Below are 27,550 nucleotides of genomic sequence, written 5' to 3' on the forward strand. Positions count from 1 at the left end.
CTGAAAAACAATGGAACATAAAAACATTTTGTCTAATGGGTGTGGTCCTTGAGGCTAAGGCATTGGAATTTAAAGCAAAAAATGTGATTTCGATTCCATTTACAGACTTGCTATGTGACCTCAAGCAAGGCGGGTGGTGGGGGTCCTTTGCTTCATAGAAATACATGGAAACAACTGTACTACAACTATGTGCCCACAATATAAAAAGGAGCTAAATAAAACTAAGTTTCTTAGTACCTGTGCTTATCTTTTAGCCTTTCTGTAGAAGAATGCGATGAAAGATCAGAATGATGGGATCGTCTGTCTTCTTGAGGGGAATAAGAGTGGTATGACCCTATTTCAGAAATGTCTGCAAAAAACATACCGGTAAGCATTTTAGTTTAAATTCATGCCTACATGATTAATTACATACCTGACCAGAAAACAAAAGTAACTATACCTTTTCACCATTTTTTTAATTAATTAAAGCCTTTAAATTTAATTTTCCAACTTATCACACAGTTGATGAAAACGTGAGCAGAACACTGGAATTTATTAAAATGTTAAGAGACTTGAACTTCATGATAGTGATGCATACTTCCTTTTTGGCTGCTGGACAAAAGATAAGCAATGTATTGCCCATAAAATAAGCATAATGGCAGAGAGTGTAAAATACATTGTAAGTATTAACTTCACAAAAAAACAATCAGTAAATGGCTTAAATGGTCATCAATTATGCCACGTACTGTTCATAAAAATGCAGCACGATTTAAAATGAGCTCATTCTTGACTGCATTTCTGAAATGCTGTGGTACCTCGTACTTTGAACTTAATTCATTTCAAGAAGCAACTTGAACTTTGAATTGTTCGAAGTCCGAATCAATTTTCCCCATTAAAAATAATAGAAAGTGAATTAATCCGTTCCTAGACACTAATCAATACCTATTTTGATAGATTTAAGTAGCAAATACACTTAATTTAAGGTAATAGTAACACAATTAAATTCTCTAAATAATAAATTAAAACATAAAAGCAATAAATACATAAATACTGTATAATAAAATAAAACATATGATGGTCCACATAGAAACAGCAGCTCGGTGCTCTTCCTTTCGGCACCTAGTTTGTCTTTTTGTGTATGTGTTGCCGATTGTCATAATGGCATTCCGCTGGGTGAAAAACGTCTATAACTTGCACAATCACCTAAAAATAGTACTGTGGCATGAGCAGACTGTTAAAGCTGAGTTTCTCCACTTCCATGATATCCCAGAGGACAAAGCCAGGAGCCAGGGCTCCCCACAGATTTAACACCCCCACCGGTAGGAGACAGAGGCGATACAGGGACAAGAGGGAGAAGCAGGGCTGCACGGCTGGCAAGGCTATGGTGGCAGCCACACAAGTCACCTCTTCCTAGTATTTTTCTCATCAACACAAGATCCCTCGCAAATAAGATGAAAGGATTGAAGCTCCAAGGTTGCAGAGAATAAGATCGTTAAGGACAGTTGCATTCTGCTAGTTACATTCCGGATACAGCTACAGAGTTATGACTGTATGTCAACAACAGCTGGTGTACTAACATTAAGACTGTACACAACAGATGATATTTATGCTCGCTGCGTAAGCACCATCTGTACAATTTGAACTTAGAAGCACTGTACAAACTCTGGATCATATTTCTCTCGAATTTAGCATTTGAAATTTGGAATGTTCAAAGTCAGAATCGTTCAAAGTACGAGGCACAACTGTATTCTATTGCATGTGGCACTTTCACTATATTACCCAGACAATGTTACCCAGCCACACTAAAACCAAACAAAACAATCTTTTTAGACATGCATCAAGGGATACTTATTAGTTTGGGAAACCAGGGACAAAATACACAAAATGCAAAACCTGCTTTGAGTAAGGTTTATATTAAAAGAATGTCTGTTTTTTTTATACTATATACTGGTTACGGGAAAAAGGTGATTGTCAAAGATTCACTAAAACTGAAATCTTTAATAGGTTAGTTTCAGGCAGTATTAAAAACCTTTTAACATTCACAGGTGTAAAAGCGGTATCCCATGTGAGATCACCAGAAACCAAACTCATTGAACCCTCCTTTTATATGTAAAAATATAGGCACAAACTGTTTTGTTTTAATCATTAAATGCTTTTAAAATAATGGTAATGAACAACACACAGAAGTAATAGGCACATAAACAGATTTTTATTTATTTAAAATGAAAAGTAAAATTAGCAAAGAGGTGCAAAAGTTTGGCAGTTTTACAATTTTGATGGCTTGGGCAATAAACAAGATATTGCAACCAAATTCTTATGTTGTGTCTCTGGATCCATCAGCTAAAAGAATTGCATATTATCTGTAAAAAGACAAAAACAAAAAAAACAGGATGTACTTTTGTAAAAAAAAAAAAAAAAAAAAAAAAAAGGAAAGAAAAAGGGAAAAAAACTGCACATATATATTATATATATATTTTTAACCACTTACCATCAGGTTCAGAATCACTGTCATCCATTGGTGGGATCCTGATTAGAGTTTGCCGGTTGTCCCTCTGCACAACTAACTGCAGTTTTCCACTTGACTTTTCTATGAGCCTTCTGGCATCAGTAAGAGACAAGTTTTCAGTCACTGTCCCATTGATCTAAATAAAAAAGTAAATACCAAAAATCACAGCATTCACACGATACTAGTACAAAATGAATATAATTTGATCTCCAACTCTCTCTGCTGGTTTAATCGCCATTTTATAGAGATATTAATATTCATTATAAACGTATATAAAATTATTAATATATACTAATGAATTTATAATGCACTTCTACATTACACATCACCTTCTCTTACGTTTAAAGTCATACATTTAAAGTTATACTTTAAGAAATACTGACCTATTACAAACATACACTCCAACTGTTTTAGTAGGGTATTTGCACACTTGGAAATTTAGAATGATTAGATATTTCTGACCAAAGTGCCAAGATGTACTTCTGATCTAGCTTTCAGTCTTTTACCAGAAGTTTAAAAATATATATTAAAAAAAAAAATATATATATATATATATATATATATATATATACGTAGTATTTACAGGTATAAAAACAAACACTTCAGCTTTTGGTAAAAAGGTAAATATTATATTCATTTTTGAAGTTACATTCTTCATAAAAATATTTTTGAAAACTAGGACCTTTGATTACTCAGCAACAACCACCAGGTGGCTTCTGAATTGGTATTATCACTCTACATATAGTATACACAATATTTAAATCTTATTTATTAAGATCTAACAAACAGTAAGGCCTAAATGATATACGGTATTACCAACACTTAAAGTTTCTAAAGCAGATGGTAATTTCTTATGGCTCAGTTCTTTTCTCTCAATTGTGAAAAACAAACTTTCACATTTTTGTATCTTCCGCTGCTAGTTACAATACTTCAAAATTATGACAATTTAATTTTTCTCAACTTTGGAGGAGTGGAAAGTGATGAAGGCTAACAATTTTCAGGATTTTTTTTTATGTTTTTCACCTAGCAAGGTCTCTATAGTTCGAATAACAACATTGTGCACATTTTGACAGTTAGTGATAATCATATAAAAGCTTTCACACAAAAGTGAATTCTACATGGTAATCTCAACGTGTTCACCTACATCAGCAACATCTCTACTCAAAGTTTATGGCATTGGTGGAGGGCAGGAAATAATTAGACAGCATATCCTGCTGCCATTGCTCAATTACATGAGGGCCCCTGCTCTCATTTGTAAATAAGACTACAATGCAATTAAACTACTCAAAGCAGATATTCTCCTACAGTATGTCACTCTTTTCTAGAAGAAAGCCATATCCTCAGATATACAGATGCCTGCTCCATCCAAACCAAATTAAGCAGTACTCTGCTCTAGTGTGCTGGACATCAGGTGGATGAGGCCAGTCTGACATCAAACGATTTTATACATATTAAATGATTTTTAATTCTCTGGTGTGCATTCTTCTCCAAATCCCTCTCCTATTCTGACATATTTATTTCTCATGTTCCAATGCATGGAAAATATGCTAATTAGTCATCATTATAAAAATTACTGCCATCATTATCTCTAGAGACAACCTTTCATCAAAGTGACATGCAGCATAATTTGCAACAGTCATGCTTAGAATGGGAAGCAACAAAGAAAATATAAACTTTATATTCCGATTATATATATATATATATATACACACACATACAGTATATATGTATATATATGTATATATGTATATATATATATGTATGTATGTATATATATATGTATATATATATATATATATATATATATATATATATATATATATATATATATATATATATATATATATATATATATATATATATATATATATATATATATATATATATATATCCAGAATAAAACTGAAAGGAGAAAAAAAAAAAAACGATAACATTTACATGATCATAAAATTACAGAAGCTGTTATAGATTTAAATCAAAATAATGTTTTTACTGGGATAGCAGGTTGCTTGCTGCTTGTGTTGATCAACACATTTACAAAAGAAAAGACACTGATGGACAGGTGCTAACGGATTTAAGGTGGGCTGGGATTACCAATTTTTTCATTGGCTTCAGGGATTCTAGTGTTAAACCTATACTTAACACTCTTATAATTAAGTATGTTGGACTCATGAGCTCATTAATGTAGACAAGCATCTAGTATTGCATTGTTGGTCATAACAGTATATTTGCCACAAACTTTAAATACTGAAAAAATATATTTAAAGCTTTATGTACAAAAATGAACAGTACAGTTACCTGGGCGATGTAATAAATTAAGCAGATTATCTATATACTGTACTGATAACATTTTATATATTGACATTTTTTTGTGTGTATCCACAGTCATCTAACTTTTAAATAATCTTACAGTAATGAATACACAAGGATAGCACTGGATTTGTATTGTGTGGGCCGAATTGGCTTGCTAATGGGGTGGGTTGTGGTTGTTTTACTATAATGCTATAATTGGTTCAATTTCCACACTTCTGTTTCTTTATTTCATTGAAAATCTAATCACACCAAAAAAAAAAAACAATCTGGCTCCATGTGAGGGATAGGGTCTAGCTGCCAGGGCAGGACACTGAACAGGCTCAAGCGAGTTTAATAATGGATGTTTTATTAAAGCCAAACTGTAGATCCAGAGTAGTAATATGTTCAGTAGGGACTCATCCAACCCTATCTCTAAGTAGTAGAAACAAGGTGTCACAGATAAATCATGACAATATACTGTATCCAAAACTAGCATAATTAACAAAAAAATAGACACAAGTTTACCTTAAGAATGATGTCGCCCTCTTGTAAGTTTCCATCTTTTGCTGCCAAACCTGTGCTCGTCATCTCTTTAATAAATATCTGGCTGCCAAGTCGGAGGCCATATTCTTTAAAAGAAGAAAAATGTGCATTTAGAAAAAGCACCATTTAACTTGATAATTAATCCACCCATCCATTGTTCAAACATTCCAACCTGCTAATCCTGTACAGCAACAGTTCCCAAAGTGGTCGATATCGACCCCCTGGGATCGATTTGAACTTTCTAGAGGTCGATAGTTTCAATAAAAAGATTTGGGGGACCCAAAGACCCCCTTACTACTGCTATTTGTTTGTTGCTTCAAAATATCTATGATTCAAATAGGTAACTAATTAAGAAGTAAAATAATTGAAAAAAACACTTTTTTGATAAAAACACATTACATACCAAACTTGCGAACGAAAAGGTAAAATGTGTCATTAAAAGAGTCACACGCAAGAATGCATGAAAATACATGTAGCACAAACATGTCTGTGCATTGTCTTATCGAACGTATCAAAGCAAGTGCACACATGAAAAACCGTTGCATGTCCGCACTTGCTCGCAGCGGGATGAGATGACGGATATTTGATATTAGCAGAATCTATCAGTCTTGTACGGTCATGCTTTCATAAAACACTATAAATTGGTTCATTTGATGTGGCATGTACTTATTTGTGATTTGAACTCTGAATATAATTAATTATTGAGGAGCAGTACCACGAAAAGAAAATCAGAGGACACAGTTTATTTACTGGAATTGAACAAAAATCTTCTGTTTCAAGTAAGTACAAACTTTATTGTTTTTTTTAATCACAGGGGCTGTCAATATTGTTTGTTAATAACAGTTTTTATTTCTTCAGATAATATGACTGAGCCAAAAAAGAAATACAGACAGTACAGCTTGGACTATCTGTACTTATCTTGAATTTACATATTTATTTCATAAATGTCAAAAATGTAAAAAAAACTTTGCTCATATTTTTTTGCTTTAATTTTCGTTAGTGCAGCTTTTGATATTAAATGTTGCACAAGACAATGCCATATTCTGTAGTCCTTTTATCTTTTTCAATCATTAATTACAAGTGACTAAAATGAAAAGTTTGATATCTAGTGAAATATTTAATATCAAGTACTGTACAAATTTATTAATTTGAGCAAGTAAAGTAAATGTCTAGGGGGTCGATGGTTTTAAAAGTTTTTGTTAACACTAGAATTACCAGAGCCTACGAAAAAACCCGTAGATCGGTCCCACCTTAAATCGCTTCTTAAAACCCCGCCAGCTTTTGTTAATCTAAATGTGCTGATAAAAGACAAGCTGCAAGCAGCCAGCTATTCCATCCCCCACCGACTTAGAACGTGCACAAACTTCTCTTAGCTCATGCCTTGATTGATTATCTGGGAGTGAAGTGGAGTTTTAGAGTGGAAATAATAGATCATTATTTGGAATACATGCATTTCACGTGTGTTCCGTTAATACAGTAATCTGTGTAAACACATTTTTAAAACAGAAACGTTTTTCATATTGTAGTAGTAAATGACAAAATGTAGGCATAAACTATATAATGTATGAAGCCTGAAGTCCAAATATCAACGAAACGCTTCCACAAAAGATACAAATATAACAGAACAAGTATGCTTTTATTCAAAAATATAACTGCAGAAAAAAAGCTGCCTTAGCATGCCACATTGACACATACTTACTGCAACTGCCACGGTAGTGTGATGGTATCAGCTGCTGACTAATAATCAAAAGTCATGAGTTTGATCCCGCACGACTCACTTTTGAGAAGTAAACTGCTCTTATTCTTACTATTTTAGAATAAAAACATACATTTCATTTCAGTGTGTAACTGCCAGTGTAATTTATGATACTTGGGTTAGTTTTTTTTTTTAATTCACTTTTCATTCTCTCAGTCGTGTTCAGGATCCCTATACCCGCCCCCAATCTGACTCTACTGTTTTCACATAAAGATGCGCTATAGCTCTGCACTTCAACATTTGTGAAAGTGTTTATTTGATCTTTGGTCTTCAGGCTTCACACATTTTATAGTTTATGCCTACATTTTGTAACATTTATTACAAAACTATGAAAAAGTTTCTGTTTTAACATTGTGTTTACACAGATTACTGCAGAAATGGAACACACATGAAATGCATTTTAACTCGGTAATTAATAAATAAAATCAGTAATTTTGGGGAAAATTACTTTTGATATAAAACATTACATCTCAAGATGACGTTCAATGGAAATGTATTCATAATGTTTTGAAGATTTGAAAAGGAAACAATCCTATTCAGCATAAGTAATCAGATCAATCAGAACGGATCCTCCTTGTTCATATTATAGAAGCTCATGGATACTTTCCTATTACTAAGAGAACTTCTCCCAGACTTGCTTTCTAATACATCTCACAACACTGTTGTTTCTGTTACACCTTTCATTATAACAAGTGCAGAAAACCAAAAGGTACAGAAAAGCTATCCTAGCAATATTACAGCTCTTAAATGCTAAAAGATCAAAATCCAGTCACCATGGAGTTAAAATGTACAGTCGTGGACAAAAGTTTTGAGAATGACACAAGTGCTGGCTTTCACAAAGTTTGCTGTTTCAGTGTTTTTAAATCTTTTTGTCAGATGTTTCTATGGTATACTGAAGTACAATAACAAGCATTTCATAAGTTTCAAAGGCTTTTATTGACAATTACATTAAGTTTATGCAAAGAGTCAATATTTGCAGTGTTAGCCCTTCTTTTTCAAGACCTGTGCAATTTGCCCTGGCATGCTGTCAATCAACTTCTGGGCCAAATCCTGACTGATGGAAAGCCATTCTTGCATAATTAATGCTTGGTGTTTATCAGAATTTGTGGGTTTTTGTTTGTCCACCCATCTCTTGAGGATTGACCACAAATTCTCAATGGGATTAAGGTCTAGGGAGTTTCCTGGCCACAGACCCAAAATTTTGAAGATGTTCCATCATGCTGGAAAAGGCATTGTTTGTCACCAAACTGTTCTTGGGGTTTGCTTGTGTGGTAGCTTCTTAGCCAAGGGAGTATGCTCACTCACAATTTTGCCTAATCAACACAGCCATGAATAAAGAATGGTACCCAAACATCCTCTGAGAGCAACCTCTCTCAAACATCCAAGAACAGTTTGGTGACAAACAATGCCTTTTCCAGCATTGTGCCATAAGGAAAAAGAGATAACTAAATGGCTCGGGAACAAAACATTGAAATTTTGGGTCCATGGCCAAACCAATAAAAATTGCCACTTGTAAACTGTAAGGAGGTTTCAATAAAAATGACAAATCAGTGTAAATCAAAGTTTACCTTCATTTGGCCGGTTTTTGACCAAGAGCACACTGACAGGTTTCTCCAGCTGGTCATGGTCTCGGGCAGAGGGTGGAGAGGGGCTTCGGCCTTGCAGCTGATCACGGCTTTGACTTTTCACGTTTTTCTCCTGTCTGTAAGTATTCTGTGGAGGTGCCCTGCGATCATACTCCCGTTCATAGCTGGGGTCTCTGCTGTAGGTGCGCTTAGGGCTTAGATCTCTATCAATACTACGGCCACGGCTGTGATCTCTTCTATAATCACGATCGGGACTCAGGTCACGGTCAATGCTTCTACCACGACTGCTCTCTCTAGTATAACTTCGATCTCCATCATAATCTCTTCCTCTGTCATAATCACGGCCCCGGCTATCAGGTTCCCTGTAGCCACCACGTTCATGTTCTAGGTAGTGATCTCTTCCATATCCAAGGGCTCCATTGCCTCCATGCCACCCTGGGTCAGTCCGCCCACTGCGTACACTTCTGTGATCATAATCCTCCTCATCATCAGCAGCATCAAAGACACGGTCTTCAACTTGAGGGGATGGGGCACGCTTCTGCACAGGAACTTTGCGTGGTCGCTTAACAACCTGTATAATGACAGAAATTAAAGGTTTAATCAGTCTGTCAAATGTATAGGGGTGGATAAAATAAACACCATATAAAAAAGGAATTTTATTTTTACGTAATTAAATTACAGTTATATATGCAACTACAAGGGTGAATTATATAGTAAGTTGATTGCATTAGCAATACAGTATATATCAGCTATAAAAGAGGTCTGGCAAATATCACTATGATATGCAAGTTTTCAAAGCAACATGAGGCAACATTAACAGAATTCCACAGAGGCCAAATAAAGGCCAATATATGGGCACACAGTTATTAATAAAATAAAGGGAAAATGATTTATTATGTCAAGTGGAACTGTCTCAAAAATCATGATCACATATGTAAAACAAGGAACAGGGCTAGACAGAAGTACAGACTCAAACTAGCTCTGTGACCCAGTCTTAACAAAAGTCTGTATATCTTGATATTATCAATGCTGTAAAAAAGTAATATTGTGCGAGGAGTTATCTTTCATCAAAATTCATACATATGGATGGATTGCCACTTGGAGAATGTCTGTAGCGGGACACACGGAGGGTTTTATTCGTGTGAACGTATGTCCTGTTGAGTGAATGTTAAATGGGAACAACAACACTGGTTACACCGATTCCTGTTTGTAAGTTGGGGTTGGTGCCTTTATGCGGAGGGGCTTATGAGATTTATAGTTTGTATGCACTGTACTGATAACATCAGAAGAGAAGGATGTGGCCGGTTTTCTTTTTTTTTTATATATATATATTTTTATTAATTTTATTACACTCCATACAAAGCAATCAAGTTTTTACAAAAAGAAAAATAGAGTTAAGAACAGATCGATCCCCACCCTTGAGAGAGAGAGCAAGCCAAACGGCATAAAAATTTTACAGCTTTTAAACATACCTAAATTAATAAATTCTCTATGCTTCATGAACTTATTTTAAAATATTACTGATTAGATCCTGCCATGTTTTGAAAAACGTCTGTACGGATCCTCTAACTGAGTATTTGATTTTTCCAATTTCAAATAATATAACACATCAGTTTCCCACTGACTTAAAGAGGAGAGTTTGGGTTCTTCCAGTTTATCAGAATAAGTCTGCGTGCCAAAGTGTAGTGAATGCAATCACAATTTGTTTGTCTTTCTCCACTTTAAGCCCTCTGGAAGAACCCCAAACACAGCTGTTAATGGGTTAGGAGGGATTGTGAGTCCAAGGCTATCTGAAAGGTAATTAAAATTTTTGTCCAGAATAATGTTAATTTGGTGCAGGCCCAGAACATGTGACCTAGTGAGGCTGGAACTTGATTGCAGCGTTCACAGGTTGGATCATGCCCTGGAAACATTTTGAGAGTTTTAGTCGAGACAGATGTGCTCGATAATAATTTTAGTTGTATAATTGTATGCTTTGCGCATATGGAGCTCGAGTGAATTCTCTGCATTGCTACTTTCCACTCCTCTTCTGATATATTAATTGAGAGATCTTTTTCCCAGTGTCCTCTTGGATCTTTGAAAGGGAGGGATTGTAAAATGATTTTATATATTGTAGAGATGGAGTCTAAGTCCTTGAGATTGAGCAATATTTTTCCAGCATGGATGAGGGTGCAAGATGAGGAAAATCTGGAAGGTTCTGTTTAACAAAGTTCCTGATTTGAAGATAGTGAAAGAAATGTGTAGCTGGAATGTTAAATTTGGAATGTAATTGTTCATAGGATGCAAAGACGTTGTCTATATAAAGATCTCTAAGCAAGTTAATTCCAAATTTTTTCCAGATATTAAAACTGCATATGTTTGTGAAGGTTGAAAGAGGTGGTTCTCTTGCAGAGGTGCCACAGATAGAAGCTTCTCCGTCTTAAAATGCTTTCTACATTGGTTCCAGATTCTAAGTGAGTGGAGCACAATTGGGTTATTTGTATATTGCCGATAGCGTGTGTTTATTGGAGCACATAGCAGGGAATACAAAGAAGTACTGCAGGATTTTACTTCTATTGTGGTCCAAGCCTGTGTATGTTCTTCTATTTGTGTCCAGGTTCTTATCGCCTGTATATTTGCTGCCCAGTAATAAAACTGGAAGTTAGGTAGAGCCATGCCACCTTCTGCCTTTTGTCTTTGTAGGGTCGCTCTTTTGATGCGTGGATGTTTTGAATTCCAAATAAATGAGGTTATTGTTGAATCTAATTGCCTAAAGAATGATTTATTAATGTATATTGGGATGTTTTGAAATAAAAAGGAGTTTAGGAAGAATATTCATCTTAACAGTGTTAATTCTTCCAGCTAGTGTAAGATGAAGGGTTGACCATCTATGCAAGTCTTGTTTAATTTTTTCCATGCAGACGGCGAAATTTTGTTGATAAAGAGCTTTATGTTTACCCCGAGGTATTTAAACTGTTCTGCAATGATAAAAGGTAGGGTGTCTAATCTAATATTATATGCTTGAGAATTCACTGGAAAGAGTACACTTTTATTCAGATTAATTCTGAGACCAGAGATCTTTTGAAATTCTGTGAGTGCTGCTAAGACTGCAGGCACAGAATTTTCTGGGTCTGATATATACAGTACCATGTCATCTGCATATAATGAGATTTTCTGTTCCAGTCCTTCTCTGCTAATCCCCTTTATCTGATCAGTATTTCGACAATGTATTGCCAGTGGTTCAATGGCAATGCAAACAGCAGCGTGACAAGGGCATCCTTGTCTAGTGTCACGTTCTAGTTTAAAGTAGTCTGAGCAAATGTTATTGATGCAAACTGAAGCTTCTGGGTTAGTATACAGTAATTTAATCCATGCACAAATGTTTGGGCCAAACCCAAACTTCTCCAATGTAGTAAAAGGTATTTCCATTCAATCATGTCGAATGCTTTTTCTGCATCCAATGATAATAATATTTCTGGGGTGTTTGATTTAGTTGGTGAGTATATTACATTAAACAGGCGTCGAAGATTTGAAGATAAGTGTCGGCCCCTAATAAATCCAGTTTGGTCTTGTGATATTACCGAGGGGAGCACTTTCTCCATCCTTCTGGTTAAGATTTTAGAGAGTATTTTAACGTCGTTATTTAGAAGTGGTTTAGACTGGTTACACCGATTCCTGTTTGTAAGTTGGGGTTGGTGCCTTTATGCGGAGGGGCTTATGAGATTTATAGTTTGTATGCACTGTACTGATAACATCAGAAGAGAAGGATGTGGCCGGTTTTCTGATTGTACTATTTTCCAATCAATTTCATCATCAGCAGCTCCTAAACTTTCATTAATTGGGCATTCATAGAGGAGAAGGATGGCGCTCGGCCACTGGATTTAAGGACGGTGGTGGGTTCTTTTTTTCTCCCAATTTGGTCCACCGATGCTCTGTGAGCAGACGCACGCCTCCAAAGACTATTCTTCTGGTCCCTGGTGGTAGGACAGTATTTCACTATCCAAGTTCCGGGAAGCAGTTTATTAAAAGGGAGCATTCTGCACATCTTTCCATCCTTTAACCATAGTTTATGTTTCCAGAACCACTTCCATCACCTATTGTAAGGACTTTTTCCAGGACTGAAAATATCGCCATATGGGGGTTTGTTTGTGGTGTTTGTTTAGTACGTTTGTCATTATTTTGCATTACCGTGTTTGTAAGTAGTTCTTCTAGTACATAAGGAATATTTATATATTTTTGTGTTGGGTGTGTTTAATCTGTATGGGTATTTTCCTGGGGTGGTGTTAATATTCAGTTGGCAGGGTGGAAATACAGTAGGGCTTAGGTATTGGTCTGATTCTATTTGTTCCGGCTTCTTTGCTATGTAAATCTGGTGGCAACCTCTGTGCTTGCTACAAGTCGGGGGGTGCACTACACGTCAAAGTGGTTTTCAACCCATGATGTCTGCTGCCGACTGTTAAACCTATGGTGCATCTGAAGGCGTATGAATAGCCATCTCATGGGAATCATTAGGTCCAATGATTGCTTTGTCAAAGAATATCTTTTGGTAGCTGGTACACTTTATATGAGGTAATTTTACATCTGCAAGTGGACCCTGTGATGCACAGAACTGTTCCACTCATAATGTCGTCATCTTCCAAGATGATAATGTTCCCATAAACACTGCTAAATTGATTTAAGGATGAATTCCTATGCCTTCCATGGTCTCCATAATAACCAGAGGTCTCATTTATAAAGTTTGCGTATGCAAATAAAGAGGCTCAAAATGTACTGTACTTACACAACTTCTCTCACACAAACATCAGGATTTATAAAAGAAAACACCAGGGGAAGATGCATATATTTAAGGCAACTCTGACACTGACGCAGAGACTGTATTTGAGTTTTCTTTTTTTGAGGTCCAATGTTACATATTTGCGCTGAAGAACTTTTTTTGTAGTTTTCATCAGTTTATGCTCGCTTCCTGTTGTCACTTCTCAGGGAAATGGCCAACAGGTCAGGAATATTTCAGACAAGCTTCATTACATCATACCTACTGTGATGGAAGCCATTAAATTGACAAGCAAGTCACCGCATCAAGGTTTTGCTGTATTTTTTAAACACAAAATAAATATTAGAGATAATATAGTAACCCCCCTAACCCAAAGGTTAATCCTGTTGAACTTCAGCATGCTCTTTTATGTGAGTTAAATTTTTTCACTGAAATAAATCTACCTCAATAACAGAGAATAATTTCTTAGCTAAAACACTCCACTCACGTCACTGACCGAGCACCAGCAGGCTTTTTCAAAGAAGTGTACTTGACATAGTGAACTCATCATTAGATACGGGGATTTTCCCTACCTGTAAAGACTGCATTTGTTAAACCCCTGCTAAAAAAAGTAACCTTGACTCCTCTGTCTTTGACAACTTTAGACCAATATCTATCCTGCCTTTCTTAAGTAAAACTCTAGAAAAGGCCGCTTTTAAAGAGATAAATGATTATTTAATTAATCTATTTATTTTATTAATTAATTTATTTATGAATTTGATTAATCTATTCTTGGCAAGTTTCAGTCAAGTTTTAGAAGAAAAGATAGTACAGAAACTGCACTGGTAGTAAATTATTTATGGGTTAAGGCAGACAGAGGGCATACATTATACTTATTCTTGTTCTTTTATACTTGAGTGTAGCATTTGACACCATAGATCACTTAGGCAATGGGTGGGCTTATCCAGCAGCATCTTAATTTTGATTTCAGGTTTACTTAACAGGTAGGAAATTCATTTTCAGTCATGATGATTGCACTTCAGAGATCCAAGATATTGTATATGATGTACCAATGGGATCTATTTTGGGTCCGCTTCTTTTTTTCAATATACATGCTTCCATTATACCAGCTTATACCAAAACTCAAAATTACTCCAAAACAAAAATTTTGTTTTTTCTCCAGCTTAAGTGGAAATTTTTTTTTTTGTTTTTTTCTGTCCTCTTGTCCATCTGACCTTATCACCGGACTCGTCTTTGGAGACTTTAATCATGATACTGTATATAACGATGCTACTTGATATTTATCTAGGTTTTTTTTTTTTAAGATTTTATAGAATTATTTGCTTCTTCTTTGGTACTCATTCTTTAATATCATTGCCTAATCTTATTTGTTTTCTTTTCTTGTAACTTTCTCTTTCACATCTTGTAAAGCACTTTGAGCTACATTGCTTGCATGAAAATGTGGTATATAAATAAATGTTGTTCTAACATAACCGTAGAACTTTACTGCACCCATACTGCAACAAAGGCACATAGCGAGAATAAAGTTGTTTTTATTAACCAAAAACCATTATATTACATTAATTTACAAGTCAACCAAGATGTGACTGGCAAACATTACATCTCAGTGGCCCAAGTCAACCTGTGATTACTTTATTTTGAAGAAAATCAGCTTTGACATGATGGTGCTATACGTGGGGGATGGGCTTATTGGTATAGTAACTGACTGGACACTGAGTTGTTCACATGGCCTGTGCTATTTATTGTAACAACAATCAGCGGCCATACACTTTTCCCGGAGTCCTCAGAATGCACAGGAGAGGCACTATATTGCCACACATGATTCTGTGTGCTCAGTTGCAGAGTCCAGTCAGATACTCTTGAACACAGGTGGCAGGACGTCAATGAGGAGGGAGCCAGTCTACCAGCCAATTAAGTTACGCAGCATCATGACTGCATACGTATGAGGATGCTTTGCACGCTCCATACATGGATGTTTCAGGGTAGTGTTCATGGCGTGCTCATGGACGCATATTTACAAGGTGAATGAAATTTATAAAGGGTAAATTGTGTAGAAATGTGTGTACGCCAGGTTTCATAAATCTAATTTTTTTGGCTGTACACATTTTCCAGGTTTTTGGAGTGTGCATATTTTATCAAATCCACAAAATGTTTTATAAATGAAGCCCCAGGTCTAAACAACTTGGAAGATTTCTTGGAAGTTCTGGAGTGCAAAAGGAGAAACAGATTTCTGCTTCTTTCATCCTATAAAGACATGGACAGTTTTCTTATTGAATCCTAAAGCATATAGTTCAAAATATGCATGAAAACATTTGAAAAAGGACTGGAGCCGTTCTGAAGGCAAATGATGTTGCTGCTTGTTATTAGGTCCTAATACATTATTATGTGTTTCTGGTAATTTGTCCAACCTCTACAATCACTGTGCTGAATAAAATGAACCAACTAATTTCATCCCTTCAGTTCAATGTTTTTCAAAAGAAAGTGAATAAAAATGGAGGCTTTAAATGGGGAACACATAAAATGTACTCTATGCAAAACAATGTGAGGAATCATGTTGCATTTATTCAAGACAATTAAAGGAAGAATGAAGTATGATAGCAGCAGATAACCACAATTCCTGCTTTAGTCTTTTTTTCCCCCCCTGAAGTCAGAAAAAAACAAGATCTAACAACATTTAAAGTTTCATCTTTTAAAAATGTCTTCAAACATCTCATCACATTTTCCAACTGTATGGTTTTGTAAGACAAACTCTGTCTCCAGAAATAGTTTTCCAACTACTCCCTGTGGCTTATTAAGTGCTCCAAGGCCAGGTCAGATATATAACCTGTTAAAGAGTATTCTTTCTGTCTCGTATTCTCCTCCCAGTGGGCCATGATCATTACTTCTCTCACAGAAAACAGGGGACTTCCTACATAAATTACTCAAAGTGAACAGCCTTTGGCATATTATAACAATGTTGATAATGGCAAGTCAGATCTGCAACTTATGTTAAACACACTGCTCTATGGAAATATGAGCAGCATTGTGAATGTGGATTCCCCCTTGTGATTAATAAAGTATCTATCTATCTATCTATCCATTCATCCATCCATCCATCCATTGAGTAGATGTACATTATTGACATTCTGGATATAAACTGCACTCTTCAGATGGATCACTCTGTGTGACAAAAGAATTTAGCACGGCTTACACTGTGAGACACTTACAAAAAAATACACTACTCTTCCCAACACACTGCCAAGTCAGTGTCAAGAGACAGACAATTCACAGGAGCAACTGGAAAGGCCAAAGATTTACATGGCAGGGCATGAGTTTATATAGGAGCAATGCTGGGGAATTCATACATGATGCTGCAGCAAGTGTGTTAAAAATGTGCCACCACTAATCCAGGAATTTGGTCTAGTTGCCAGACAGGTTGTAGATGAAAGCAGCCAAACAGCCTGTAGAAAGTATCAGATGAACTACAGTTAATAAACACTTCAGCGCAACAATGGGGCATCGCTGAAGGTATAGCGTACTACATTTGTGCTTGAAAGTTTGTGAACCCTTTAGAATTTTCTGTATTTCTGCATAAATATGACCTAAAACATCACCAGATTTTTACTCAAGTCCTAAAAGTAGATAAACAGAGAAACCAGTTAAACAAATGAGACAAAACTATTATACTTGGTCATTTATTTATTGAGGAAAATGATCGAATATTACATATTTGTGAGTGGCCATATTATACACTTCATGTAGCATTTTGCCATTAATAGAGTAAGATGAAAAAGTTTCTGCTTTAGTTATGTGTTCAACATTTCTTGCCTCAGATTTCCTGTCATCCTACATTTACCTAGATCATTGTAGACACAGAACATACATGAAATGTATGTATTCCAAACAACAACATACAGTATTGACCCTATCCAATTCAAAACACTTCACTGCCAGATAAAGAGACTTCAGTGTCTGAGCTGACTTCAGCTGCCTCCGCAGGAGGATGAGTGAGCAGGCTGCTGATCGACATATTTGAAAGACAAAGATGCTGATGAGGAGGTGCGAAGGAATTTAAGGTGGCCCGGCATTACAGCTTTTTTCGTAGGCTTCAGGGATTCTAGTATTAATACAAGTAAGGAAACATGTGAACTGCTGAACATTTCTGATGTTTATCCACCCAAAAGTGGGCTTTTTTAATCAGGATAATATTCCATTGTTCAAATGACGGAAAAGGGGTGAAATTTCAGGGAAGTCAGCAAAATGCACTGAATTACCCAGTCAAGCATGTGTGAGATGAGATGGAAGAACATGATTACAGTATAGATCTACCAATTGCTAATGTTAATTTCTTTTGCATGGGATGCAAGAAAAAAAATAGCTCTGGATTAGACACCAGTCTACTTGTAAGGCATACGCACAAATTAAAATAACCCACTTAGGGAGGAAGGAAAAAAACACCATGAAAAGAAAAAAGGTACAGATATGTGGATACATGTAAACTCTACACTGATGCTCAAAGATGCGGAATTTGTCACCTAGAACTTTGACCTTCTGGACTGCCACCCTGTCGTGATTACTGTTTAATGTAAATGCCTTATGGATGCCACATTCAGGTTTTTAGGGCCAATGTCAACTGCTGAATTCATATTGCAGAATTAGCTGATTCTGATACAGATTTTTTTAAAATCCGTTGCAACGCTTTTCACACTCCCTAAATAATTTACAGCTCCCAAATAACCAGATGTGTAGAAGCCTTACATTCTATATTAAAGTATTAAGTTTGGTATTTTTATAATTAAACTACAGACCACAGTTGCTCGTTTTTATGGACAAAATGAAATTCTGTAACCTTATTAATTCCCTTAAAATACATAATTAACTAATAAAATGTATACAGAAAATATTTAGCCATTACACACTGCATAAATGAAAATAAAATGCTTCTCATAATTATAAGCTGTCATATTGTTTAATTTCTTTTGTATTGTACCTATTTAAAACAAAGCATAATAAAAAAAAAAATAGTTTTTCACGATTTGTGCAACAAAAAATATCTATATTCTCACACACACTTATTTTAATTAATTGATTCGGTCAGTTAAACACTGCTTAAGTGTGGATATATATGCATGTTTAGTTATGAATCATTTTTAATAATTTGTATACTTTTTATTCCTTACAGTGTACCAGGTAGACATTCCCAATTTTTGAAGTGTAATTATAAACATGGACTACCATTTTTATTATGCAGAGCTTATTACTCATCACACACACACACTAAACACAGTTCAAACCCTTAAAAAAGCCGGAAATCTAAAGATGACATGCTTAAAAGGTTGACTAATAGAATAGACATATTTTGCTTTAAAGTGAACAAGCCAATTTTTTTTACTAAGCAGCAATTTCAAATTCTTCTTTATCTTTTCTTTTTGAAATTGTGAGCTGCTATAGGAAACACAAGTGCACTCACTGTCCAGACAAGCAGTGACAATTACAAAAATAAGAACAAAATAAACAGGTCTGAATTATTAAAGTAGCTTTTCTTGCTATTTGTGTAAATGCACAGGACAACTCCTCCGATTCCTTTTTCTCAATTTATTACTCCACTTTCTTTAATGTAAGGGCTAATATTCCACTCTGGCAAAGTATGCCTTGTTGCTCTCTGATTACAGTACGTTTGCAGCAAAAAAAAAAAAATAAACACATACATTAGCTGAACTACCTTAATACCCCGTTGTAAGGGAGCATTACAACTAAATTACTGTAAAGCTTAAAAATGCAGATGCTGAAAAAATACTTTATTAAAATTAAAACACCCAGCCAAAATCAAGGATTTCACAATTAAATAAGTGGATCTGTTAAATTAACTGCCAAGAGGATACTTTTTACATGCAGTGCTACCTTTAAACACAATGTGCTATCCTATCATTTAAAAACATTAAAAAGATACAATGTGTCTGAAAGTGCTTGAGAGGGGAAAAAAAAAACTGGTGAAAGGATTATTTTTACCCTTATTTTTATAATACCGTGGGACTTAACATTGTGAAGGACGCCATGTGAAGACAGGCAACCCAGCCGGAGCTGTACTGAGAAACTTAACTGGCCAGGACGCACATGGAGTGGAAGGACAGGGAAGACAGTTTACACTGGACTTGGTCTCCCCCAGAATGCTACATGCTGGCCACCCAGGTTGCGGCATTACCAGAGATTCCCATGGGGCATCCTGGGAATTGGAGTATGTCAGCTCAGCTCTGTTGGGTTCTGTGCATGCCGCCATGGGGTACTTGGAGGACTAGTGAGCACTGTTGGGTCGGGCTCCAACTCCACCCGGAAGCACTTCTTAGGAACTGCTTCGGGGCACCCCAATTGAAATATAACAAGAGCAGCCCTGCTTCAGACTGAAAGCCAGAGTCGGGAATAGGTTGACAAAGTTTGTCGGAGGACACGGAGAAAAAAGTGCTGCACTGCATTTATTTGTAATAGTGGCTGTGGAATGAGAAACTCTCCCCCAGAAGGCCGGGTTTAAACTTCACACGGTGCGACGCATGTGCCTGTGGAAGCTACTGCTATGCAAGCGGTGTACTGTTTATACTTGCATGCGTGCTTTATGTAAATCTGGAGGATTCCACCATGTGGCAGTGCAAGATATCATTAAGGAGAGAAAACAATATTCAGCTTCACTGTTATGTGACTTGACCAAAATTACCCAAAAGGATGGATGCTTAATGATTACATCAATCAGTCCATGGATGCGGCCATTCCAGCAAGCATCAAGCGTGAGGAGAAACAATCCCCAGACAGAGCATCAGCTCATTGCAAGTGAAAGAAGCACACACGTACACTAGCATCATTTTAGCATCATCAAATCTCCAAACCGGCATGTCCTTCGAAGGAAACAAGTGCACATTGTGGAAACCCACCGGGAAAACAAGCAAACTCCATGCAGAGAATACCAGGGACGTCATGACCCCCGTGACCCTGTAGTTCGGAAACAGCGGGTTGGATGATGGTTGGTTGGTTGATTCCCTACCACGAGGCGGCAGAACTACCACTCCGCGACCATGCTGCTAATGTGTAATTATTAACAGTATTTCTATACTAATAAAAGGCAAAGCCCTGACTGACTGACTCACTCATCACTAATTCTCGTGTAACATTCCGTGTAGGAGGAAGGCTGAAATTTGGCAGGCTCATTACTTACAGCTTATTTACAAAAGTTAGGCAGGTTTCATTTCGAAGTTCTACGTGTAATGGTCATAACTGGAACCTATTTTTTCGTCCATATACTGTAATAGACTGCAACTTGATGGCCGTGGGAGGCGGAGATGCGTCTTGCATCATCACGCCTCCCACGTAATTGAGTGCCTGCCCATATAAGGCCATCCCTCAGCGGCAATCCAATAGAAACACTCTGCCACTAAATATTCAGACGAAGATGAGATGGTCAGGGTGGTGTTTGACACAAACTCAGCGAAACTGCGAGAGAAACTTAAGTGCCGGGTCTTAACTAACATTAAATAAAGCCGTGGACATCGTGAGATCGCACGAGATAGCACAGGCACAGCTCAGAAGCTTCGATGCATGTACTCCAAGCGGCTCACATGAACTGACTATGAACGCAGTAAGCAGAGAACAAGCAAGACCTCTAAAGAGCGCGGAGACGTTTTGATCACGTGAACGTGTCTGCAAAAAGTGGCGTTTCCTGCACTGCAAAAATACTATAAAAGTCGGCCAGCCGGCGCACGCGCATAGCTGTGCCGGCTTTTGAAACGCTGACTGCGCTTCTGCCTTAAGTGAAAGTAAACACTTTTAATTTTTTTCCTCCTTCCCTTGAGCTTTAGCCCAGACAACTGCAAACATGGGATCCCTTTTCTAGACCGCGGCTAACTAATATTAAGGCGCTTCGCACTTTCTTTTGCACGTATATGATAAAACAAAAAGGCAAGTTTCCTTTCTTTACACCTTTTTTCCTTTTATCCCAAACCAAAGCCTCTTAACACTGCAGAGGACACAAAACTAATTTTCTTTCATTGCAGGTAATGCCGGTAAGGCACATTAACAGAGGCAGAATTTTGGACGTTCACATAGAAAATGTAATTTCTATACCACAGCCATCGTGTAGCGCCTTTCAAAAGGGATCTACTACCGAGAGATGATCCATATACATTTTAGCTGCTGTTAGTACTACTTACCTGTTGTGTTATTACCGTCTTTAAAATGTAGATTATCCGAAATCACTCCAGTAGTGTGCTCAATGTATCGTAACGTTGCGTTAACGTTAATGTTTTATTGTTTAATAACTTATAGACTACATTTTATTTTTTCTCTTGCACTCAGTGACCAAAGCTATACATACATATACATATATATATATATACACATATACATATATATACATATATACATATATATATACATAAATATATACATATATATACATATATATACATATATACACATACATATATACACATACATATATATACATACATATATATATACACATACGTATATATACACATACGTATATATATATATACATACATACATATATACATACATACATACATACATACATATATATATATATATATATATATATATATATATATATACACACTGTGTGCACAATTATTAGGCAAGTTGTATTTTTGAGGATTAATTTTAATATGGAACAAACACAGTGCTATCAGTCAATCCAAAATGTTAATAAACCTGAAACCTGAATGTTTCACAACGGAAATGTGAGTGTGAACATCATCAGGGAATACATATGTGCACAATTATTAGGCAACTATTAGTGTGCAGATTTATTATGCAACTAAAGGAAAAATGAAAATTTTCCCATCTCACTTGTTTATTTTCATCTGTTATAGTGAGAATAATAAACAAACACCTCAAAATTTACAAATAAACATCTCTGACATTTCAAAAAATCAATCAATCAATCAATGACCAATATAGCCACCCTTCTTTCCAATAACAGTCCTAAGCCTTTCCATTCATGGTGTCTGTCAGTTTCTTGATCTGTTGACGATCAGCTTTTTGTGGAGCAGTGACTACAGCCTCCCAGACACTCTTCAGAGAGGTGGATTGTTTTTCTCCCCCGTAAATCTAGCGTTTAAGAAGTGCCCACAAGTTCTCGATAGGGTTTAGGTCAGATGAGGAAGGGGCCATGTCATTATTCCTTCATCTTTAAGGCCTTTACTGGCTGGCCACGCAGTGAGAACTTCGATGCAAGTGATGGAGCATTGGCCTGCATAAAAATCATGGTCTTCTTCCTATATCACTGTTTGAAGAAAGTGTCTTCAAAAACTGGCAGTAGGTTTGGGAGTTGATTTTGAGTTCATCTTCAATGCAAAAAGGTCCATCTAGCTCCTCTTTAAAAATACCAGCTCATACCAGTACCCCACCTCCACGTTGGAGTGGAGCTCTGTGCCCATTACTGATCCACAGGTCCATCCATCTGGTCCATCAAGAGTCACTCTCATCTCATTGGTCCATAAAACCTTTGAAAAAAATTTGTCTTCAGATATTTCTTGGCCCAGTTTTGACGTTTCAACTTATGTTTCTTGTTCAGTGGTGGTTGGGTTTCAGCCCTCCTTACCTTGGCCATGTCTTTGAGCACTGAACACCTTGTACTTCTGGGCACTCCAGGTAGGTTGCAGCTCTTGGCATATGAAAGTACTGGAGGATAATGGGTTCCTGGTAGCTTCACGCTTGATTCTTCTCAAATCTTTGGCAGCTAATTTGCGTCTTTTGTTCTCAACACGTTTCTTGCGACCCTGTTGACTATTTGCAACAAAATGTTTGATGGTTCTGTGATCACACACCAATATCTTAGCAATTCCAAAAGTGCTGCATCCCTCTGAAAGACTTTTACAATTTTTGACTTTTCAGAGTCAGTTAAATCTCTTTTTTGGCCCATTTTGCCCGAGGAAAGCTAGCTGCCTAATAATTCTGCACACCTTGATATAGGGTGTTGATCTCCTTAGGCCACACCCTCCCTCATTACACAAATACACATCACCTGACGTGCTTAAATCCAATAAGCATTCAAGTTAATACAGCTTGGAGTTGGAATATACGCATTAAAAATGATGATATGGTCAAAATACTCACTTGCCTAATAATTGTGCACACAGTATATATATATATATATATATATGTATATATATATACACATATATACATATACACACACACATACATACATACTGTACATACATACATACACACACACACAAATTATATATATATTTGTGTGTGTGATATATATATGTGTGTATATATATATATATATATATATATATATATATATATACAGTGGAACCTCGGTTCACGACCATAATTCATTCCAGAACTTTGGTCGTAAACCGAGTTGGTCGTGAGCCGAAGCAGTTTCCCCCATAGGATTGTATGTAAATACAATTAATCCGTTCCAGACTGTACAAACTGTATGTAAATATGTAAAAATATGTAAAGATTAAGCACAAATATAGTTAATTACACCATAGAATCCACAGTGTAATAGTAAACTAATCTAAAAACATTGAATAACACTGACACAAAACACCCAGGCTCTCTGATCAGCTACACGAGCTGGCTCGCTCGCGCTCTCTCTGTAGCACACACACCACCAAAGCCCCTCCCTACCTCAGCTACAGGAGCAGGCTGGCTCACGCACTCTCTCTCTGTGTAGCGCGAGCGCACAAACACACACACACACCTATCCCTCCCCCCCAATCCCTTCCCTGTCAGCTGCCCGCGCATTCTAATCTCTCTGTAGCACGTGCTCACGCAGCATTTTTTTTTAAAAAATGACTTTTAAGCACAGCAGAAAAAAACTCACAAGCTAACAAAAAAGTAAGATTGCAGGAGATCACGCTATTAAACTTAAAGCCTGATCGCCGTAAACAATGTTTTTAAAATGAGTTTTAAGCACAGCAGAAAAAAAATCCGAAGCGCTTGCAAAAACCAACTCACAAGCAACCAAAAAAGTAACATTGCAACAAATCACACAATTAAGTCCTCCATGTAAACAATTTTTAATGAGTTTTAAGCACAAGGAAAAAAGCGAACATTTGAAAAAAGAGAAATGTAACATCGCACCTAATCGCTATGAAAACTCCATCTGTAAACCTTTCATGAGTTTTAAGCACAAGGAAAAAGTGAACATTTAAAAAAAGAGAAAAATAACATTGCAACAAATCGCATTATGAACTAAAAAATTTACTTTTGAAAAATCCGTAATACAAAAACCACCAAGAAAACTAACCTTGCATGAAACGAGTTCTGGCATGAAGTGTTTTCCTTCAGGTGTTTTCTTAGGTTTCTGGTGCTTTTAGCTGTTTAGCTGGTGGGAGTGAAAGCCTAATGCAGCCATTCCAAAAAGAAAGTTCTTGTGACCCTCCACATTACTGGCAGTCTGGCTTTGTTTACATTATGCTGCTTGAAAGCACAAGGGTTCTCAGATTGGTAAATGAGTAAACTGGTAAACAGTTTTTCCACCTTTTGTAATTTCTTTCTTTACTTCGATTTCAATTTTCTTCAAAACTTTCTTCTGACCACTCTCCACTTGCTTAGAAGCCATAGTTAACTGCTAAAGCACACGAAATACTGTAGAGCACAAAGAGAGTGCACGTCTTATTGAAAACAATGAACAAGGAGCGACTTTGCTTAAATGAAAAAGCATGGCAGCTCTCTTTCTCTCTCAGGCTGCCTGTGGGGGGAGGGGGATGGTTTCGCTTGCACTACAGCCTACAGATAGGCAGGCAAACACGTGCAGCAATCTCCTCCACCCCCTTTCCAGCAGGCACGTGCTCGCTCGCTCTTGCTCTCTCGCTCTCTCTCTCAGCTGAGGAGGCAAGGGAAACTGGCTTGTTCAGATACCGAGTGTGTGGTTGTGAACCGAGGCAAAAGTTTGGCGATCTTTTTGGTCGTGAACCGGGGCGTTCATGAACCGAGGTTCCACTGTGTGTGTGTATATATATATATATATATATATATATATATACCCTTTTCTTTTTCATTACTTCTTTAACACACTACTTCGCTGCGAAGCGCGGGTATTTTGCTAGTTATTTAAATAAAATTAACTATCTATAAAAATGTAACATCATACATTAGCACATTTCATCATGAAAATGATATCAAATATAAATCTAAGGATTTTAATGTGCAGAGAGCTGAAATATCATAATTTTAATGTGCTCTGTGTGGCAACTGCTGTCTTAAATCCACCTTAAATCCGCTTGCACCTCTTCGTCAGCGTCTTTTGTCTTGTAAATGTGTCGATAAGCCCAAGCAGCCTAGTATCCCATCCTCCCATCGCCACAGAAACGGAAAAAAATCGCTATCCCAGCTCAAGTCTTGTTTATCAGGGAGTCAGGTACCTAGTCGCTATTTGGAACACATGCATTTCATGTGTGTTCCGCTGATGGAGTGGTGTGAGTGGATTTAAGGTGAGCCGGATTTACAAGTTTTTTTGTAAACTTTAATAATTCTTGTGTTAAAATGTATTGCGTCATCACAATGGGGAATAGGCGACGCTTGTATAGCCTATGAGAGAAATAGTTGAACAAAAGCACCACAAATTCATTTGTATACCAGCATTTAAGTTTGATGATTTTCTTCACCACATCGAACCACTCATCAAACATTGAAGCACACACATTGATCCTGTAGGATTTTGATAGTAAACAAAGACTGACATAACATTACAACTTGAACACACTGCGTCCCTTGATTTTTTGCTGGTACTACAACTCAGGCACGCGTTGCAATAATTTTTGAGGACACGCTTAGAGAGCGTGTCAAATGGATGCTGTGAACACGTGGCAGCTGTAACGTGTGCATGTTCTAAGCGTGAAGTATAAACCGGCCCGAATAGTTTCACTACCATACACTTTTTTTTTTATTTTCATTGCAAGCAAGGTACTTACAATTTTTGCAACTTTGCCACATTTTCTAAGCTGCTGGACTGCAAAAGAATGAGGCACATTTTCCATTGGGGTTGAATTCACTAATACAACTCTGTCATTTTCACTGTAAAACAAAGAAAAACAGTAGAATTTATTAAAGTGATAGTGATAAACTCAGTATAAAATTAGGGAATATATTTTATACATAAAATATTATTCACAATTACAGGCAGGAAAACCTCTTCTTATTTTTTCATTTTTTTTTTTAAATTATAGATACAGTAATCCCTCGCTATATCGCGCTTCGACTTTCGCGGCTTCACTCTATCGCGGATTTTAAATGTAAGCATATCTAAATATATATCACGGATTTTTTGCTGGTTCGAGGATTACTGCGGACACTGTGTCTTTTAATTTATGGTACATGCTTCCTCAGTTTGTTTGCCCAGTTGATTTCATACAAAGGACGCTATTGGCAGATGGCTTAGAAGCTACCCAATCAGAGCATGCATTACATATTAACTAAAACTCCTCAATGCTATAAGATATGCTTGATTATTCTTTTGACTGCTTGATTGTTTGCTTGTCTCTGCCTCTCTCTCACCCTCTCTGACATTCTCTGCGCCTGACGGAGGGGGTGTGAGCAGAGGTGCTGTTTGCACAGAGGCTGTTTGCTTAGAAGATACTGACGCTCCTCTAAAAAATGCCGCTTTATTGCGGTGCTCGGGCAAACTTAAAAGGAACCGTATTGATTTTTTGATTGCTTTTCTTTGCGAGGGTGAGTGCTCTCTCTTAAATTCTCTTCTCCTGATGCAGACACCCCTTTGAAGAAAAGATATATTTGCATTCTTTTAATTGTGAGAAAGAACTGTCATCTCTGTCTTGTCATGGAGTACAGTTTAAACTTTTGACTAAAGGGTGTTATTTCATGTCTAGAGGGCTCTAATAATGTTAATAGTGTGGGAGAGTTTATAAGGGCTTAAAATATATAAAAACTATACAAACATATGGTTTCTACTTCGCAGATTTTCACCTATTGCGGGGGGTTCTGGAACGCAACCCCCGCGATCGAGGAGGGATTACTGTATAGTAATATTTCCAAAAATGTTCATTTTCTGTATGCAGCAGTAGTATTTTGCATGCATTGTTAAAAAAAATACTGACCAAATATCTCACAATTATATTTTTTCACATAAGGAGGAGAATAAGAATATCAATATTCAGTTCTTCAGAATT

At 36.7% G+C, this 27,550-nt stretch overlaps 1 protein-coding gene across 6 annotated transcripts in view; it reads right to left on the reverse strand.

The window, feature by feature from the left end:
• Positions 1-27,550, reverse strand: part of tjp2a (tight junction protein 2a (zona occludens 2)) — a 237,816-nt gene that overhangs the window by 40,442 nt on the left and 169,824 nt on the right. For all 6 annotated transcript variants that reach the window (XM_039750759.1, XM_039750762.1, XM_039750757.1 and 3 more), the window contains 5 exons: positions 26,336-26,438; positions 8,645-9,233; positions 5,303-5,406; positions 2,468-2,621; positions 238-349 (listed from right to left, as the gene is read on the reverse strand). In XM_039750759.1, the coding sequence (XP_039606693.1) occupies positions 238-349; positions 2,468-2,621; positions 5,303-5,406; positions 8,645-9,233; positions 26,336-26,438 (1,062 nt within the window). The remainder of the gene's footprint in view (positions 1-237; positions 350-2,467; positions 2,622-5,302; positions 5,407-8,644; positions 9,234-26,335; positions 26,439-27,550) is intronic.

This window comes from Polypterus senegalus, chromosome 4, assembly GCF_016835505.1.
Source record: "Polypterus senegalus isolate Bchr_013 chromosome 4, ASM1683550v1, whole genome shotgun sequence".
NCBI classification, from domain to species: Eukaryota; Metazoa; Chordata; class Cladistia; order Polypteriformes; family Polypteridae; genus Polypterus; species Polypterus senegalus.